This window comes from Pseudoliparis swirei, chromosome 11 (genome assembly GCF_029220125.1).
Source record: "Pseudoliparis swirei isolate HS2019 ecotype Mariana Trench chromosome 11, NWPU_hadal_v1, whole genome shotgun sequence".
NCBI classification, from domain to species: domain Eukaryota; kingdom Metazoa; phylum Chordata; class Actinopteri; order Perciformes; family Liparidae; genus Pseudoliparis; species Pseudoliparis swirei.
Genome location: NC_079398.1, coordinates 20,892,916 through 20,909,007, shown reverse-complemented (window position 1 = coordinate 20,909,007; position 16,092 = coordinate 20,892,916). Strand labels below are relative to the sequence as shown.

The window sequence follows — 16,092 nt, the reverse complement described above, 5'->3', positions numbered from 1 at the left end:
TGAGACTTGGGAGTATGTTTCTTCTCATATGTGGGATTCTTTCCTCATATTTAGATCAGGCAAGTCAAGTCCTTGTCCTCTTTTAAATCAACACTAGAAATAGTTTTTTAAATGCACTTGGACTTGCTGTGATGTCTATTAATCAATGATGTTGTTTTATTAATTTAATATCCTATTGTATACTTCATTTTAATTAATACTTACGCTTATGTTGGTCTTTGTGTATATTTCTTTTTATAATGCTATTACTTTTAGTGCCATTTTATTGGATAGTTTTGTTGTTGCTGTTGTGAAGCACAGTGATTATGTCTTGAAGTGCAGTGTATATTTACTCTACTTTGAACCATTATCCTCCAAAACGCAAGTCACCTTCTGCAACACATTTGTTTAGCTATAGATCACTGGTCGTGCATCAGTTGTGAAGTAAATAATGACATTAACAGTGTATTTGAATAATAAATGCAGGTGACAAGGGTTTTAAATTAATTAAAGTAGAGAAGTATTAGCTATAAGAGTATCCACAATCCTCTCATGAATGCTTAGTCATTGCTCCACTGCACAATTCTTCAGTCTGTTCACTCTTCTGTTTTAACATGAAATGTAACATATTCACGACATAAAACTGTCCGAAATGTGTGCTTTGGCAGCTCTGAGTGCCTTAAGTTCTGTTATAGATGTACATTATTATGACTTTCTATACATAGACATAAACATATTGATCAGTAATTATTTTTAAAAGCTCCTGCAGAGCCTCAGAAGACATTATTCAACCGAGTCACACTCCTCATTACGAGTAAACTGACTTGGGCTTTGAAGATCCCCTTAACCCGAGCCAAAAAACAAACAAAATATATCTCAAGAGACCTGAAAGCAGATGATGAGAACAGATGTGAGATTGTATTTGATTTATTGTCCTTTCAGAAAACCACCAATACACATAATACATCACTCTGTCATTATTTTAAAACTCGATGCAGCTGTCACATATCAATCTTTAGTTGTAAAAAATAAAGAATAAATCAGAGGAAATGTCTTTAATTCATAGCATTTCTGTGCAAAACAGGGAGAGCCCGGACCCAGAGCCCATGTACCAGCAGCTTTTACCATCCTCACATTGAAGGCTGTAGGACAAACATATTTGAAACACCCAATGTTAAAATTAAAGCCTTCTATCCTCAGGAAGATCATGGTGCATTTCTGGTGTGTAAGTCAGGAGAACAATCATGACCCAGAAGTGAAGTAGCGCCTGTACAAAAAAAAGAAGTTGAAATTAACCACAGTTCATCAAGATGAAAAATAACAGCATACCATTTTTTTAAATACTCACTATGTACAGGATAACGAAAACTCTGGCTATAGGGTAGCGCCTCAAGAAGATACCCAGTCTGATGCTGAAACACAACATATTCCATCGATTACTGGGGATCACATCTCTCACAGGAAACAGTGGGATAACAATGCGGTCATGGTGAGGACAAAAATAAATAAATAACAAACACTTCTGTGAAATGTTACCTGAAACGGTCGATGGTGCTCGCTGCACTGCGTACTCTGCCATACACTCCGGGACTGTCCTGGTCACTGAACAGGACGGGTGTGTTTCTTTGTCGTGCGACTGAAAATACACACACAAAGATGAAAAATAGCCTCTTGGCTAACTGTGGCGCATTTCCAGTAATGTTTTATTAACGTGTACTGTCCCTACCAAATCAACCAAGAAAAAGAGAGAGAAAGACCTCACGAGTAAAGAAGTTACCAGTGGAGAATTCATTGTGAACTTTCTAATAAAACACAGGGTTTAATAAAAAACAATGTTTAACTAATCAAAACACACATATCCAGTTTTAAATGTATGTGCTGGTATATTTCATTTTCAAATCTATATGACTGGTGAAACACAGGCTGAAACACACAAAAGATTGCATAAATATAAAACAAGAAGAGTGTAATAACTGTACCAACATGGTAAATCAGCTGATGTTACTGTGGTAAACAAAGTATCTGCAAAAGACTGATTTCAACACATTTTTGTTGTTTTGTTAAATATGTTGAAATGTCATTTACAACCATCTTGCTTGATGTTTTTTCTTGTTTGCTGTCCTGTTTCGTACAGGTATTGAACACTTTAATATCAAGTTAGAATTGAAAATATATACTCATATCTCTTATCCTTTAAAAAGGGATAGTTCAGGTGTTTTGAAGTGGGGCGATGTAGTTTAACACCTACAGTAGAGAGCAGGGGCTAAGATCCGCTCCGCTGCTGCCATTACAGTAAGGGAGGCCCAGTAAGAGTCTGAGCTGAAGGATTTTCTGCTGATTTTGGGCAGAATCTAACCTTGTGGCACCGACGACGAGCATGAAGAATAACTATATAGAACGTCCATATAGAGTCTTTTTCATAATCCGTTCAAAGTCTCTCACAGTAACTTTAAAATAAGAAACACTTTGACAATCATCTGAACCTCCTACCTGCTCCCTCCAGACCGCTCATGTTGATGGACGGCCCTCCGCCTTGTCCTCCCTGAGAGTTCTTCAGCTGCTGTTCCAGACGCTCCAGCTGAAAGACCAGGGCGCTTTTCTCCGTGCCCAGAGCCTCCAGCGTCGTCTGCTTCTGGATCAGCGTCTCCGTCAGCAGGTGGAGACGATTCTCCAGCTCCGTCTGGCTGCTGCTGCTGAGAGTCTTGTTGGTCAACTGGAAGAACATAATCAATATCATTCGTTAAATTCACCAACGCTTCTATCCGTCATGACGCCCGTCCCTCTTCTCGGGAGAGGGCTCTGCATTTACATGCATTGTATTATTTGAGTGTATTAAAGTATAAAAAGTGACTCACCTGGTTCCTGAGCTTTTGGATTTCATCTTCCCTGTCCTTGACTCTGCTCTGCAGAGCGGTTTTAGCTCGATGGTTCTCTTCCTCTAGGTACTGAAGCTCCTGTGATTTAAGAGAAATATGAATGAGGTTTAAGGACAAATATGTATGACAGTTTTATAGCTGCCATTTTAAGAAATCATCACCCCTCCCGTACCTGTTTGTAGCGCTCAACGTCAGCCTCCACCTCCTGCTTAGCCCGGTTCTGTAAGGCCTGTTGCTCCTCGAGCTGCATCTGCTGCTCCCGCCATGTCTCTGCATCTGCTATGGCCTGATTCTCTAAATCCTACCAGACAAAAACATGTCTCACTTGTACAGCTGCAACAACAACAACAACAACAACGTCTCAACTGTAGATGTTCAATGTTGCAATCATATCCAAACAACAACCTCAAACAAAAGTTAAGACAGAAATCATAAACGCTCCTCACATCATACAAACGCATACATTCACAAACCTACCATCAACCACACAGGGACCAACGCAGTCTCACATTCCTTTGAATTAACACTTACTCCGCCCATAGTTTCTGCCATTCAGAGCATCTCACCTGTATTTCTATCCGAAGTGTTTGCACTTGCCCCTGTAGTTTTTGGACGTCCTCCCTCTGCAGTTCCTTCTCGTGACGCAGGTCCTCCAGCTCCAGAGCCATGGCCCCGCTGCCGTCCAGGGTGTCTAGACCAGATCCCTCCTTCAGACTACTGATCAGCTTCTCTTTGGACTAGAGGACCATTTAAAACGTTATCAACATCCTTTAAGCTCAGCAACAAAAAAAAGCTTAATGACACAAAAAAAAACACACAAATGTCTTAACCCTCCTGTTACCGTCAAATTTACTAACATCTTTTACCCTTGGGGTCAATTTGACCACAGCAATTAAAACCTCCAGAAAATTATTAGAATTCATATTTTTTCGTTTTTAGGTGTCAGGTACTTTATGTTTGTTGACTACCTTAAATAGCCCATTAAATAAAAAGCCCCTGCTGGTGTTTTAATGGCTTTATATTACTTCTAAGTACATATTCTTTTATATCAAATTGACCCCAAAGAACACCGATGCGTACATGTTGTGTACAGGACATTGAAAACATATCATGTGAATTTTATGTTTACCCAGTTGTACCCAATAAATGAGGAAAAGTCATGAAATATGAAGCAAAAAAACTGATGTTAGTAATTTGTTGAGAGATGTTAAACATTGAATGGGGTCAAATTGACCCCAACGGTAACAGGAGGGTTATATAAATGCTGGCACGAAAAAAGGACAGCACGTCTCACTTGTAGGATGCGTGACGCTTTGTGCTTGTAGTCTTGTAACTCCTGCTTGTCATTCTCAGCCCCAGTTTTGGCACTTTTCAATTGCAGCTGGATGTCGTCGACCCTGAGCTTCTCCTCTGCAGCCCGACGCTCTGCTGCGGTCACCGACTCGGCGAGGATCTGCCTCTCAGCCTCCACTTTGGACAGGCGGCCGGCAAACTCGCTCTACACAAGAACACGGGATTATGAAGCCTAATCAATTCCACGTGTTCAGTCCATACCTAACTGTGATCATGAGCATCGTGAGCACCTGCATCTGCCGGTAGCCGTCCTTCTCCCTCCTGAGGGCCAGTTCGGCGTCTCGCAGCCTCGCCTGTATCGTTTCAATAGCTTGGGACTGCATGCTGCTCCCCTCTGTTTGGTTTTGCATGATTCTAAAAACCAGACAAGGAAAATAATATATTAACCAATTCATATAAAAGCTGAATCTGATCTCTATTTCAATTCCATGGTTCAGAAAGTGCACCTTGACCGCTCCACCTGTGCCTCTTCCAACGCAGCACAGCGGGACTTCAGCATCTGATCGGCTTCATCGAGCCGGATTTTCAGGACTGCGAGTTGACCGTCTTTGGCAGAGAGGGCTTCTGTTAAGTCGTCAACTTTCGACCGAAGTTCCCGTACCATCCGGTCAGTCTGCGACTGCTCAGAGTTCCATCTGTCCGCACGCAGACGAGCCTGGTTCAACTCTACAGGAGAAGAACACGACTTAATCATTCAGAGGGACGGGTGCAGGTATGTAGGCCATCTTGGTTCCGGACGGGTTCGTCTCATCTCTTACCGTCTTGTAAGTCTTTTGCCCTCTGGATGACCGAAGCCATCTCCTGGTTGAGGGAGGCAACCTCGCTGCGCAGCAGCTGGTTCTCCAGACGCAAACTGGACAGGATGTGGCTCTGTGGCTCCTCCGTGGGAGGAGGAGGAGGAGGGGGAAGCTCCTGCCTTCTGGACTCTAGCAGGACAGCCATGCCCGAGTCTGAACTATCAGGTGTGTCTGTGGTGGGGGGAAAAGGGAAAACACACAAAAAACATCATTACAAAATAAATGCCTAAATGGATGTAAATTGTTTTGTTGTACAGCTGTCCATCTACAGGTGGACAAGACAAAATAGTACTAATGACGATGTCTTATAAAACATTTAATGATATTATGAATAAGGAAACCTAACATGCGTTCCAACACCGACTGAAAACTGTAATATGTAAGGTATTAATCGTACCGTGGCTTTGTTCTTTAGCAGAGCTCTCCTCTGATGTTTTAAAGCTGTGAGCAGACAGTGAGCTCATGCTGGAGGCCCTGGATACACCCCGGGTTGAGGGGGGCGTCGATGGGGCCGAGGGGATGCTATGAGGAGTGGTGGAAGGAGGAGGCGTTGGGTTTTGGGCCTCAGTAACCGGAATTGCCACTTTCACAAGTTCTCTTCTTGAATCCCTCCTGTTGCTGTCCGGAGGCTCCGAGCTGTTCAGAAAGTCAAAGAGCATGTCGTCGTCCACGTCCTGCTCGGTCGTTTTAACGGGCCTCACAAAGCCGGACGAGGTCTTGGCAGCGCTGTTAGAACCAGCGGGAACACTGGTCGTGTTGGCAGTGCCAGCCAGTAGGGGAGCACTGGATCTCTTGATGTTGGCAGCTGCTGCAGCAACAAAGCCCGGTGCATCACCAGAGAATGCGTAGGCATGATGCGACACAGCTGCATGGGGCTTGTATTCTGCAGTGTTGTATTCAGGTTTGACAATTGATTCCTCCCCATAGGACGACGAAAAGGAAGATGTTCTCTCCTGGTTAAGGGTCAGGGCAGTGGCAGCTCCCTGGTCCACTTTATTCAGGAATTCTTCAGCCTTCCCCGCGAAGTCAGTAAACCAGGACATTGTGTATCCTAGTGACAGAAACGTTGACATTTGACTGTGTCCCAAAATGCGGAGATTTGAGTTTTAGCATAATAAATAAGTATTAACACATCAGCCTTCCCTTCTGAAAGGAATCAACAAATATAAAACCGTGAGAGTAAAAGTGTGATACAGGGCTCCACAAATAAGTTAATATTAGTAGCCAATTGATTGGATTGTCGTTCAGTCAAACTGAACAAATAAATTAAATAATCAATATCTACAAAACAAGCTGTAGCTCTTGAGGTTTGGTTTTATCCATTTAGTCATGATTGCTGTTCAGTATCAACATTGTTTTCTGGGTAAACACACAGTACACACAGACAGTCTGGTTAGAAAAAAAAAGGATTTGCCAATTACAATGTAATGACAACGTTTCACATTAACTAGAGCTTTGGAAATTCTCATCACAACAAAAAGAAAGTATCAAAATTCCCTTTTTGTCTTTAAACACATGTTAGTTATATGGAAAATCAGGAAACATGTGCATGACTGGTGGGAAATAACCATTTGTATTTATATTTTTATTGTGTCCGAGTCTTTCCAAATAACTTTTCCCAATCAGCGTCATGTATATGCTCCATCATATATATTCTTCATGCATCTAACATACCATTACATGGATTTGGTCGACGTTGTCCAATAAGACTTTTATAACAAGAGCTGTAAGAGAATTAGCTAAATAATCCCAAACTGGGAGTGCAACGTTATCCCTTCTGAACAAACAGGACGACAACGACTGATAATAATTTATTGTAAGGATTAAATTGTCGCTATATTCATAAGGAAAGTCTTCCTCAGAGACTCAATCTCCCAAGACAGTGAATGCACCATTTATTCACAGTTAGTATGCCAGCTAAACAACCCGACGGACTCAAAGCTGGCTAGTTAGTTATCACGACAACATTGTTTCTAGGACAAATATGTCGCTCTACAGGATATATTACAGGAGTCGTCAGCAGCTGGGATTACGTTATCATAAAGTAAACACAGTTGGTACAGGATGAACTCCATCACTGCTGAAGCTAACAGCTTAGCTACTGAAGAGGAAAACCTCTCACGTACCGTTAGAAACGACGTCCGAGATGTCCAAATGTGTCCGGTCAGCTGGCTCTATCGCCGGGGCTCAACTGGTGAACATGGAGGAGAAATGCCGCTTCGACCAACACCATCAAATGTCATTATGTGTCAAGGAGGATGTTGGTGATCTTCTCATTACGTGGAGCAGGAAGCGCTTCAAGGACCCCACAACAGAGCGACCTCAGAGGCGCCTGATCAGAAATGAACCAACGAGTTTTACAAAAACACTTCGCCCACCTCCCGCTCGTTTTGTCGACTCACTGTGAATATTAAATATAAGCGATGCTAACCCAAAGCTGATTTAGCATGTATTGTCTCATAACGAGCATTAGCGTTAAATTGAATTAACAGTGGCAGAATGAGTACAATACTTTTTGGAATAGAATGTATCTACTTCTATTTTATAAGTCAACAATACTGACATTAAATTGAAAGGGAATAAAGTAGCCCCTTTAAATAGCTCAAGCTAGTTTCCAGCTGATATTTAAAAATTGAGCACACCAAGGCCAGAGCTCTTTCTTTTAATCCAGTGATGTGCAAGCCTCCACATCTGCTATCTGATGCTTGTGAGAACCAACCTTTGTAGGGTAACTGTAGTTAGGTAGTTACATTTAACACTAAAATGTACTATATTACACTAACAATAGTAACAATTAAATAATATCAGCTCAGTCTGGATAACTAAATTCCATGCTTTCATCTTAAAGAGATAAAATAACAACCTCAGCTGGTGACTCGTGTTGTTGCGTCTCACCTTTACATTGCAAAATAGACAAACCGACACAGAAGTTATGAAACAGTGCCTCTTTATTGTTTTTTTCCGCACTCACTCCAAAATGCATATTTACATGGCATGCCACATCAATACAGGAACTGACTTATGGACACAATCGAGAACACATAGAATCAGCTCTGGGAGTTATGGGCAGGGAAAGTTATCCCATGAACAACCAACAAAGAGAAAACAGAAATGAAGCAACACTTTTATAACCAGTCATATAAAAAGGGTTCCTCTGAAATTGAGTAGTTTCAAAGACTTAAAAAGTGATAAATGTCCAGAACTGTTCACATTTGTCTCGGCAGGCCAGAGACACGGTCGAGTCAAAGAAGGTGATCATCTACACTCCGCGAAAAAAACAAAATCCCACAAGGCTGTTCAGGATGGAAGGGCAGAGCAGATGATCACACATATAGTGAGGAAAAGATTTTGGACAGTAATTTATTGTTGAGGATCATTAGATATCCAGTCCAGTAATTTCAAAATACCTCAACAATCTAAGTCTTCTAACATAGTGTATTTGTTCAAGGTCATAATCCACAGGCGCTGTGTCCATTCAGAGAAGAAAAAAAGAGACAAAAAAAACCTCTGAAAAATGGAGTGGGAGCCAGAAGATCCCAAAAAAAGTTAAATACATTAAAAAAAGAAAAGAAAAACACAACTCAATATACAAGTTTGTGTGCGATAATGCAAAAATAACAAAACAACAAATATCTGGACAAGTTTCCTCCGAGAGAGATCCTTTGAGAAAAATGTTATCTTCGCTCAATCAGTATTTCCTCTGTGTTCAGATAAACAGTCTGTATCAACATTCAAACATACGTCCTTGGAGTCAATCACACGCCCACTCTCTCCCTCAGCCACACACATATACACAAACACACACACACACACATACACTCTCTCTCTCCCTCCCTCCCCCTCTCTCTTGTGCAGCCAATTACACATGCAATGTGGTGACTGAACGATGGACTACCACATCAGATCAGACCCCTCCTCTTCTTGTAGTCCTCCAGGTTGAGGGACCTCCGGGGAGCTCCGTCCTTCGCCGGCAGCGCGTTGGAGCTCACGGACAGAGATTTCGTCTCTGCGGAACACAACAGCAAGATTGATGCGTCTCGTTTCTAAAGAGCTGCGGTTAACGTACCGCAGCCAACTTACTGCTGCGGCCAAGTGCAGTATAGGGCTCGGTAATGTATCGATCTCATGATATGGAGGGATCCTCCTCTGTTGCTCTCCTGAAGGTTTCTTCCCTTTTTTTCCCCCTGAAGGGTTATTTGGGAGTTTTTCCTGATCCGATGCGAGGTTTTGGGGCAGGGATGTCTATGTGTACAGATTGTAAAGCACTCTGAGACAAATTAGTAATTTGTGAAATTGGGCTATATAAATAAACTGAATTGAATTGAATATGGGACTTGATATCGTCTCGGATGTAGAATATTGTAAAATAGCAGAAGTTCTTTTTTTGGTTTTAAAGGCTGTAGTCCAGTAAAATGATGCAATTTTCTAAACGTACTGATGACACCTGGCATCTCTGAAAACACCTCATTGTGGGAATGTTTTGTGAAAGCAACAATAGTCAACCTTTACAGTATTGTTACTATATCAAGGTGTATTGTCAAAAATAGTGATATTCTCCATATTGACCAGCTCTGGTAAAACATACACCCAAGATGAGCAATTAAAAAAAAATTATAAATAAAAACATTGGTAAAAGATAATCTCACCTGCATTGGGAACCTGGAGGTCAATCTTAACGTCAAAATCGTGAACTTTAAACAAGTCCTCCGAGAGGTCTGTGTCCGGCTTGGGGCCGTCCTTGTCTTTTGAGTTTGGTTGCCCCTGTAATATAACAACCAGAGGAAGGATTAGACATTTAGATACTTTTATGAATAAAAGATTATTAACTTCCTTTATAGGAGTTATTTTTATCAGGAATTTACTTATTTACTTACTTCTCCTTTACTTCTTCCCAGATTAGAATAAAAATACTGTCTTTGTTAAAAATCCATAATAAGCAAAGAACCTAACAACAAGCACAAACAACATGTGAAAGCACTGGGAGCGTCCGTCTCTCACTGCTGGCCCCGCTTACCAGTTTGTTTATGTCGTCACAAATTTCGTCTGCTGACCCAGAGCCGTACTTCTGGTTCAGGTGGGCCAGAATAGCTGCGTGGACCGAAGGGTCTCGGGACTGCGGAACCGAAGCGAGCGGGAAGAGAGATTAACAAAATTACATTCCGCAGTGTTTATCAATTTGAACTTAGCTGAAATGTGACGTGAAATAATCAGAGGCTTCTTACATTAGACACCATGGTCGGTTTGCACTGTCGTCGTGTGAAAGGGTCCATTTGTTGGTTTTTGGCATTTAGTCCTTCAGCCTGTGAGCAAAGAAATAAGACATTTAAAATGAGGTTATTTTAACGTACAGCTCGGACCACTGACTGATCTGTAACGATAAAACCTGCAGTCAAAACGACACCGTGTGATTGGGCTATTTGGGGGCTTCATGTTACAACAGTGTGGGACACACAGGGCTCCCGTCTCCTCACACACACACACACACATAGCACTGCGAGCGACCTCTGTCTCATTGGAGTGCTGCCGCGTTAGGAACACATCTGGGTCATGTTTCAAGATCCATCTCTTACCGGCCTTTATAAACATTGCAGTCAACGATGCATATTGATAAATGTCGGTGCTTCAGGAAGGACACTTACCACCAGAGCTTTCTCAGATTCAACAATGTTCCAGCTTCTGTTCCTCTGATTGATGTAGCTGGATGAGAAATAGAAAATCAAAACACATTCAGAACTTTAAAACGATATGTCTGAAGCCAGAAACTCAAACTTGTGTTTTTTTTAGAGTTCCCGGAGAGAGGCTCAAAGACCCTGATAACGGTTGCTCGTGTACCTGATGGCGGAGATGCTCTTGGTCCTTTGTCTGTCCAGGGCCTCCGCTCTTTCCTCCAGCTCTTTCATCTCGTCCTGGATCTTTTTCACCTTTTCATTATCTCCAACCTCTTCTGCCATGGCCTTCAATCGAAATGAGGGCAAAAATGAGTCAGAAAAGAGTCCGAAAAGCCAGACCATGACGATAGAGTTAGGGTCCCTGCAGATTTCCCTTACCTTATCTTTGAGTAACTGCGTTTTCTTCATGGCATAATTCGCCGGCGCTTTTCGGAATCGGTCCTTCTCTTTTACAATCTGCAGCGAGGAAAGGACATTTTTGTTCCCCTGCATGATGCACGTGGCCAGAGAAAATCAACTAACATCTAAAGAAAAATACTTACATCTTCTATGTCTTTGTCGTTGAACTTATGGTTCATAGCTTCTTTGATGGACTGCTCCTTTTTGGTGATCTCGTCCAGAGTCGGTACTTGCATTCCAGCGACAATCATCTGGAAAAATTTATTTAACTTGAAATCTTCTCCACTGGCTGAACAGGCAGCTCATCGTGTCTCTTGAAGAAATTCAAGATGCTACTTTAAACTGTTGAAACATTTCATATTGTTTTGCACACGTACCGCATCTTTCCACTTCATAAACTCGCTTTCCAGAAACTCCTGATTCGATACAAACTCAAGCCGGAACACCCGCGTGTCCCCGCCATGCCTGAGGAAGCCGGACAACAAAAAGTCACATTTTGGTAAGCAGACAATGGAAAAGCTTGACTACCTACTTTAATGTGTATGCAGTGTACCCACCTTAATTGTAATCCCTTGTTTGTTCTCGATGTTCCAAGTTGGTAAACCTTCGCCGTCTCTACCACGTCCATAATTTCAGCAATCTGTCGACAACAAGGGAGGCCTAAAGTTAACTCAAACTTCACGAATCAGACTGTATTTAACTAAACCCATGTGTCACGGATCTTCACTACCGGCATTATAAAAGAGCACATCGTCTGTCATTGAACACCTGGAGCCCCAACTTACCCTATAAACTGGTTTGCTGCTGCTGTTGCCAATCCCTATCCTCACAAAGCAGCCGGTCACAGTCTTAGCAAAGAAGGGCATGTGGCACCAGCGCTCCAGCTTGTGTCTGGACAGTCGGACCCGGTTGAGCTCATCCGGCAGTGAAACCGGCTGCGACTTTGGTGGAGTATCGTCTTTACTGTGAGCGGAACACAGTCACGGGTGTTACTTGACAATCCTGAAAAAAAATGTGCGGCCTTGCATTGCTTAGACTCAGAAAAGAGCAGAAGAGAACGTACTCGTCGTCATCGTAAGACGATGAACGGGAACTCCGATCGCTCTTGATTGACGATTTGTCGTCGTCTTCCTCCTCTTCCTCCTCGTCGTCGGAGTAAACCTCGCTGGTCTTCAGGGGCTGGCGCTTGGACAACAGTTCGGCTGCTCGCCAAAGAGACGCAATGTCATCTTTTGGAACCGACTGAATTGTCACGAAAGTCACAGAGTAAAAAAAAAGAGAAAACGTCACATAAATCACACCGACCTGTTTTGTTCTTCTTCTTCTCGCGCTCGGCCTTGAGCTCTTCCATGGCCTGGGACTTTTTGTCAAGTTTTTCGTCGCGTTTGGATCGTCTCTCTTTGTTGTGTGACATCACCTGGAGACGGGTGGATGACATAATCAGACAGATAAAGAAAAGGTGTAATGCTGCTAAAATGCATAAAACAAGTACTGACAACATAGTTGTGTGCAGAGGATATTGTAAATCTTTATTTTACCGATACGATCTCCTGCGTGGTTATTAAAAGTCGAGCACAGTAACACACTTTGTTATTTTGTCATACAATATCAGAATCAGAAATTTATTTGCTACGTGTTAATAAACACACGAAGAATTTGACTTGACGGCTTGTCTACATTAGACAGACAAACAAAACAACAACAATCAACAGTCAACATAGTGCACGGATTTAAACATTACATTTACAATGGTATGAGATCAAATAAAACCAATAGGTCTGTTCATGAGGGTCTAATATTCCGTCTAATATTGTTAAATATGTCTCTGAAACTGGACTCACCACTTGCATGTCTTGGACCTGAGAGAGCTTCCTCTTTTCTTGCTCTTCCTCCTGCTTCTTTTTCTTCTCCTCTTTGTCCTTCTTCTTTGCCGTCTTCAGCTTTTTCTTGATTTCAAAACTGTCAAAACAAACAGAACAAACGTCTTGAAAAATCCCAGCAGAGTAAAAGCATTTAAGTTTTCGATGACATGTGATGTTATTTCCCCACTCACCGTCTCTTTAGCACCTCTCTCTTCTCAATTCTGTTGAACAGCTCTTGCTCTCTCTCCTTCTCGGTCATCTGCTCCAGGCGAGCTCTGTCCTCCGAGTCTCCCATCAAGTCGTCGTCGTAACCGTCCCTGAACACCTCGTCTTCGGAGGAGTCCGAGTCGGAGCTGGAGGACGAGCTGTTGCTCTCGGAATCAGACACCTCACCTGATGGAGAATACAAATACAAAATCACTCAGCCGAGTTCTTATCCAGAGTGCAGACCAAATACTACAAAAGGTATTTTAACCTGAGCTGTCATCGCCAATTTTATGCGTCTCCGAAAAGATTGTGTGAGACACGCATTTTAAAAAGCATTGGCTAAGGAAGAAGCACACTTACCACATATTTAATTTACCAAGTAAAGATACCAAGTATTTAATTAGTTGTTTTATAGAATTGAAAGGAAGAGAGGCTTAGATTCCGGAATCTATTTCTTGTCACTTATATCTTAAATCTTTTGGGAAATGTGCACTGGATTTTTGACCGGATTTTCAGAACTATTGCTCGAAGACTTTTCCAGGTTTTCCATAAACATGTGGACCCAGTATATAGCTTGACAACATAAAACAAATAAACAAATAGCAGCTTAGATGTTACATGTTGTGCCAGCTTAGATTTAAGGGATGAGTGAGTGAGTCACCTAATCCAGGCCACCTGACACCCATGGACACGGCACCCCAGCGATGTGCGTAATCTAAAATTCAGAATGTTTCTCGCCATTCTGCTTTGCACTTTATGTGAGATGCCATTAACCTGAGGATGTGCGTGGGGCAATTTGCCCCCCCCCCCCCCCATTAAAGCTGACGACGTACCCTCCTCTGGCGCAGAGCTCTCAGCTGAGCTGTTTCCATTTGAGCTGCCCGACGCCGTTGCTTTATTAACCTTCTTCTTTGTTGCATTCTTCTTCTCAGAACCTTTCCCAGGCTTAACCTTCTTTTTGCCTTTGGTGCCACCCACAGTCCACTAGAAAGAGGGGCGAAAAATGCAGTTTGATTCATCAAATAGCTGAAACAGTTTGTCGTGTCCCAGACAGAAATGTGACAACAACTACAAGAGCCATACCTCATCGTCACTATCGGACGTCTCGGAGTCCGTAGATGCTGCAGGTTTGCTGACCGGCTCTTCCTGATCACCAGAATCCACCCTCTTCCTCTTTGCCAAAGACAAGAGCTCCTGAAAATGAGAATGCATTGTTGTGGTTCTGATAGAGCACTCAGTAAAATCATAATCACACATGAGTCTTGAATCTAATCCTGAGCGAACATCTTAAATTCAGGTGCAAATAAACCTGAGGCTGCACGGAAGATGCATTGGGATCCAATTTGTCACGCCTTGTGGTTATATTAAAGGACTGACTACTTTGTAATATGTACATTGAAGGACAAACCTCCCAAATGCTACCAATAATACAGTTGATTTGCCAAGCCTTTATCGCAATGATCAGTTTCCTCTCATGTAAACACAACATGGGAGGTAAAAAGCCAAATCCAGCCACAAGTTATTAAAACACATTCAGATGGCAGAAGTGAGCAGTGATTTGTCGAAAATGAATCTTTCTCAAACAGGACCTGAATTCACATCTGAGCAAGATCACGCGCTAATGCAAGAATAGGAAGCTAAATAATAATAAAAAACACTGCAGTCCGTAGAAATTACCCTGAAGTAGGGATGCAGCAATCGAGTGGACTGCATCGGTGACCGATTCAAATCCCTATGTCTGTGTCGTTATAGAATACAGCATTTCTGCCATCAGTCACAGCGATCTGATGGCTCAATTACACCACGGGCCCCAATCATGCATTGCATTTAACTTTCAGACATAGAGATTTGAAATATTCAAAAGCAACTTGTCTCGTATCTCATCCGTTCTTTGTATTGAAGTTGGAAGTATTCATTAATGTAACAAGGTCATCTCAAACCAGGGAACATGGCGAACTGAACTTCTCTCAACTCCTGTGTCGGAGTTGAACTGCTTGGTGCAGTCAGGTAACCTCCACCGGGGGGGTTAACGGGGATCACAGTCACAGCATCACAGCTCCTCAGACTGACACGCTCGACCGGAGAGCTCCCGCTTCTCCGTCAGCTTGCCAGAGCTCGTTTGACAACAGAAATAGACCGACAGCTCCGCGCCCATGACGTCATTCGGCAAATAAGCTTCATGGGTTTTTCCAGCTAATTCAAGTGCAACTCCTCTCCACTGCGACTCCAGTGTGTGCAAACGTCCCGCTCTCGTAGAATCCCCCGCCTCCAACCGTGCATGACCGTTGTCAAGCAGATTACGACGAGAAACCTGCAAAAGGCCCGTGGCGCGGCATTTTGGTGGCTGGTGCTCGCGTGTGTAACCTTAACGTGAGCGTAATTTAGCTGATGAAAAGACACTGTTTTTAACCGCACACTTTCCTCCGTCCTGCATACCTTAGGGAAACATTTGTAGGTGGGGGGAGAGCCAACATGTATTTGTCATTGGGAACAGGCCGTTTACTGAGAAAGGAGGAGAGGATTGTAAATAACACAGGGCCACTCTCTCAGCTCGTTTACGCGAGGCGAACAGTCCGCTAGCGCACATTAGCTTCACCTCAAAGTAGTAACAACTTAGCAAACCCTTTTGAAGAAAATCGAGAGAAAAAGAAACGCGCACCTACCTGATCTAAATTATCGTCGCTAGCACTGTCCTCGGAGTCAGAGTCAATCACGACTCGACCTTTCCGCTTCTTTATATTCACCATGATTAGCTGCGCGGCTAACCTGCGAGCTACCTCTGTGGCGTCTGTTTGAGGCTAGCCGCGGCTGCTAGTGCCGAGCGAGTTCGCTCTGCATTCAGCCACACAAAGGCAGTACTGAGCATGCGCGCTCGCACTTATACCACAGTTACAGTCGGAGTTGTATGGCTCTGTGGTGAAATTTAAAAAAAACATCTTTACACTTGCGT

At 42.8% G+C, this 16,092-nt stretch overlaps 2 protein-coding genes across 2 annotated transcripts; both read right to left on the bottom strand.

Moving 5' to 3' along the window:
• Positions 1-890: 890 nt before the first annotated feature.
• Positions 891-7,300, bottom strand: golga5 (golgin A5). Its single transcript, XM_056426296.1, has 13 exons — positions 7,132-7,300; positions 5,403-6,056; positions 4,967-5,176; positions 4,655-4,874; positions 4,439-4,562; positions 4,150-4,353; positions 3,422-3,592; positions 3,028-3,156; positions 2,835-2,933; positions 2,470-2,692; positions 1,516-1,615; positions 1,328-1,391; positions 891-1,246 (listed from the first exon to the last, which is right to left on the bottom strand). Exons 2-13 carry the CDS (start codon positions 6,046-6,048, stop codon positions 1,160-1,162), a joined length of 2,277 nt encoding a protein of 758 aa, XP_056282271.1. The 5' UTR covers positions 6,049-6,056; positions 7,132-7,300; the 3' UTR covers positions 891-1,159.
• A 635-nt stretch (positions 7,301-7,935) lies between these two features.
• rtf1 (RTF1 homolog, Paf1/RNA polymerase II complex component) lies at positions 7,936-16,023 on the bottom strand. Its single transcript, XM_056425923.1, is given in 19 exon segments — positions 7,936-9,011; positions 9,652-9,766; positions 10,020-10,118; positions 10,228-10,305; positions 10,645-10,702; positions 10,838-10,959; positions 11,053-11,130; positions 11,217-11,324; positions 11,451-11,538; positions 11,631-11,713; positions 11,859-12,036; positions 12,137-12,275; positions 12,379-12,490; positions 12,915-13,032; positions 13,127-13,328; positions 13,976-14,126; positions 14,226-14,336; positions 15,806-15,933; positions 15,936-16,023. Coding segments are annotated over 19 exon segments (2,148 nt in total). The 5' UTR covers positions 16,009-16,023; the 3' UTR covers positions 7,936-8,904.
• Between the last annotated feature and the right edge of the window lie 69 nt (positions 16,024-16,092).

Excerpts from the sequence above, each read along its gene's own strand:
- golga5 (XM_056426296.1), bottom strand. The coding sequence starts at position 6,048 with ATGTCCTGGTTTACTGACTTCGCGGGGAAGGCTGAAGAATTCCTGAAT. Across the intron at positions 4,875-4,966 it reads GGCAAAAGACTTACAAGACG|AGTTGAACCAGGCTCGTCTG; the intron begins GTAAGAGATGAG and ends CTTCTCCTGTAG. Across the intron at positions 4,563-4,654 it reads GCACAGGTGGAGCGGTCAAG|AATCATGCAAAACCAAACAG; the intron begins GTGCACTTTCTG and ends TCTGGTTTTTAG.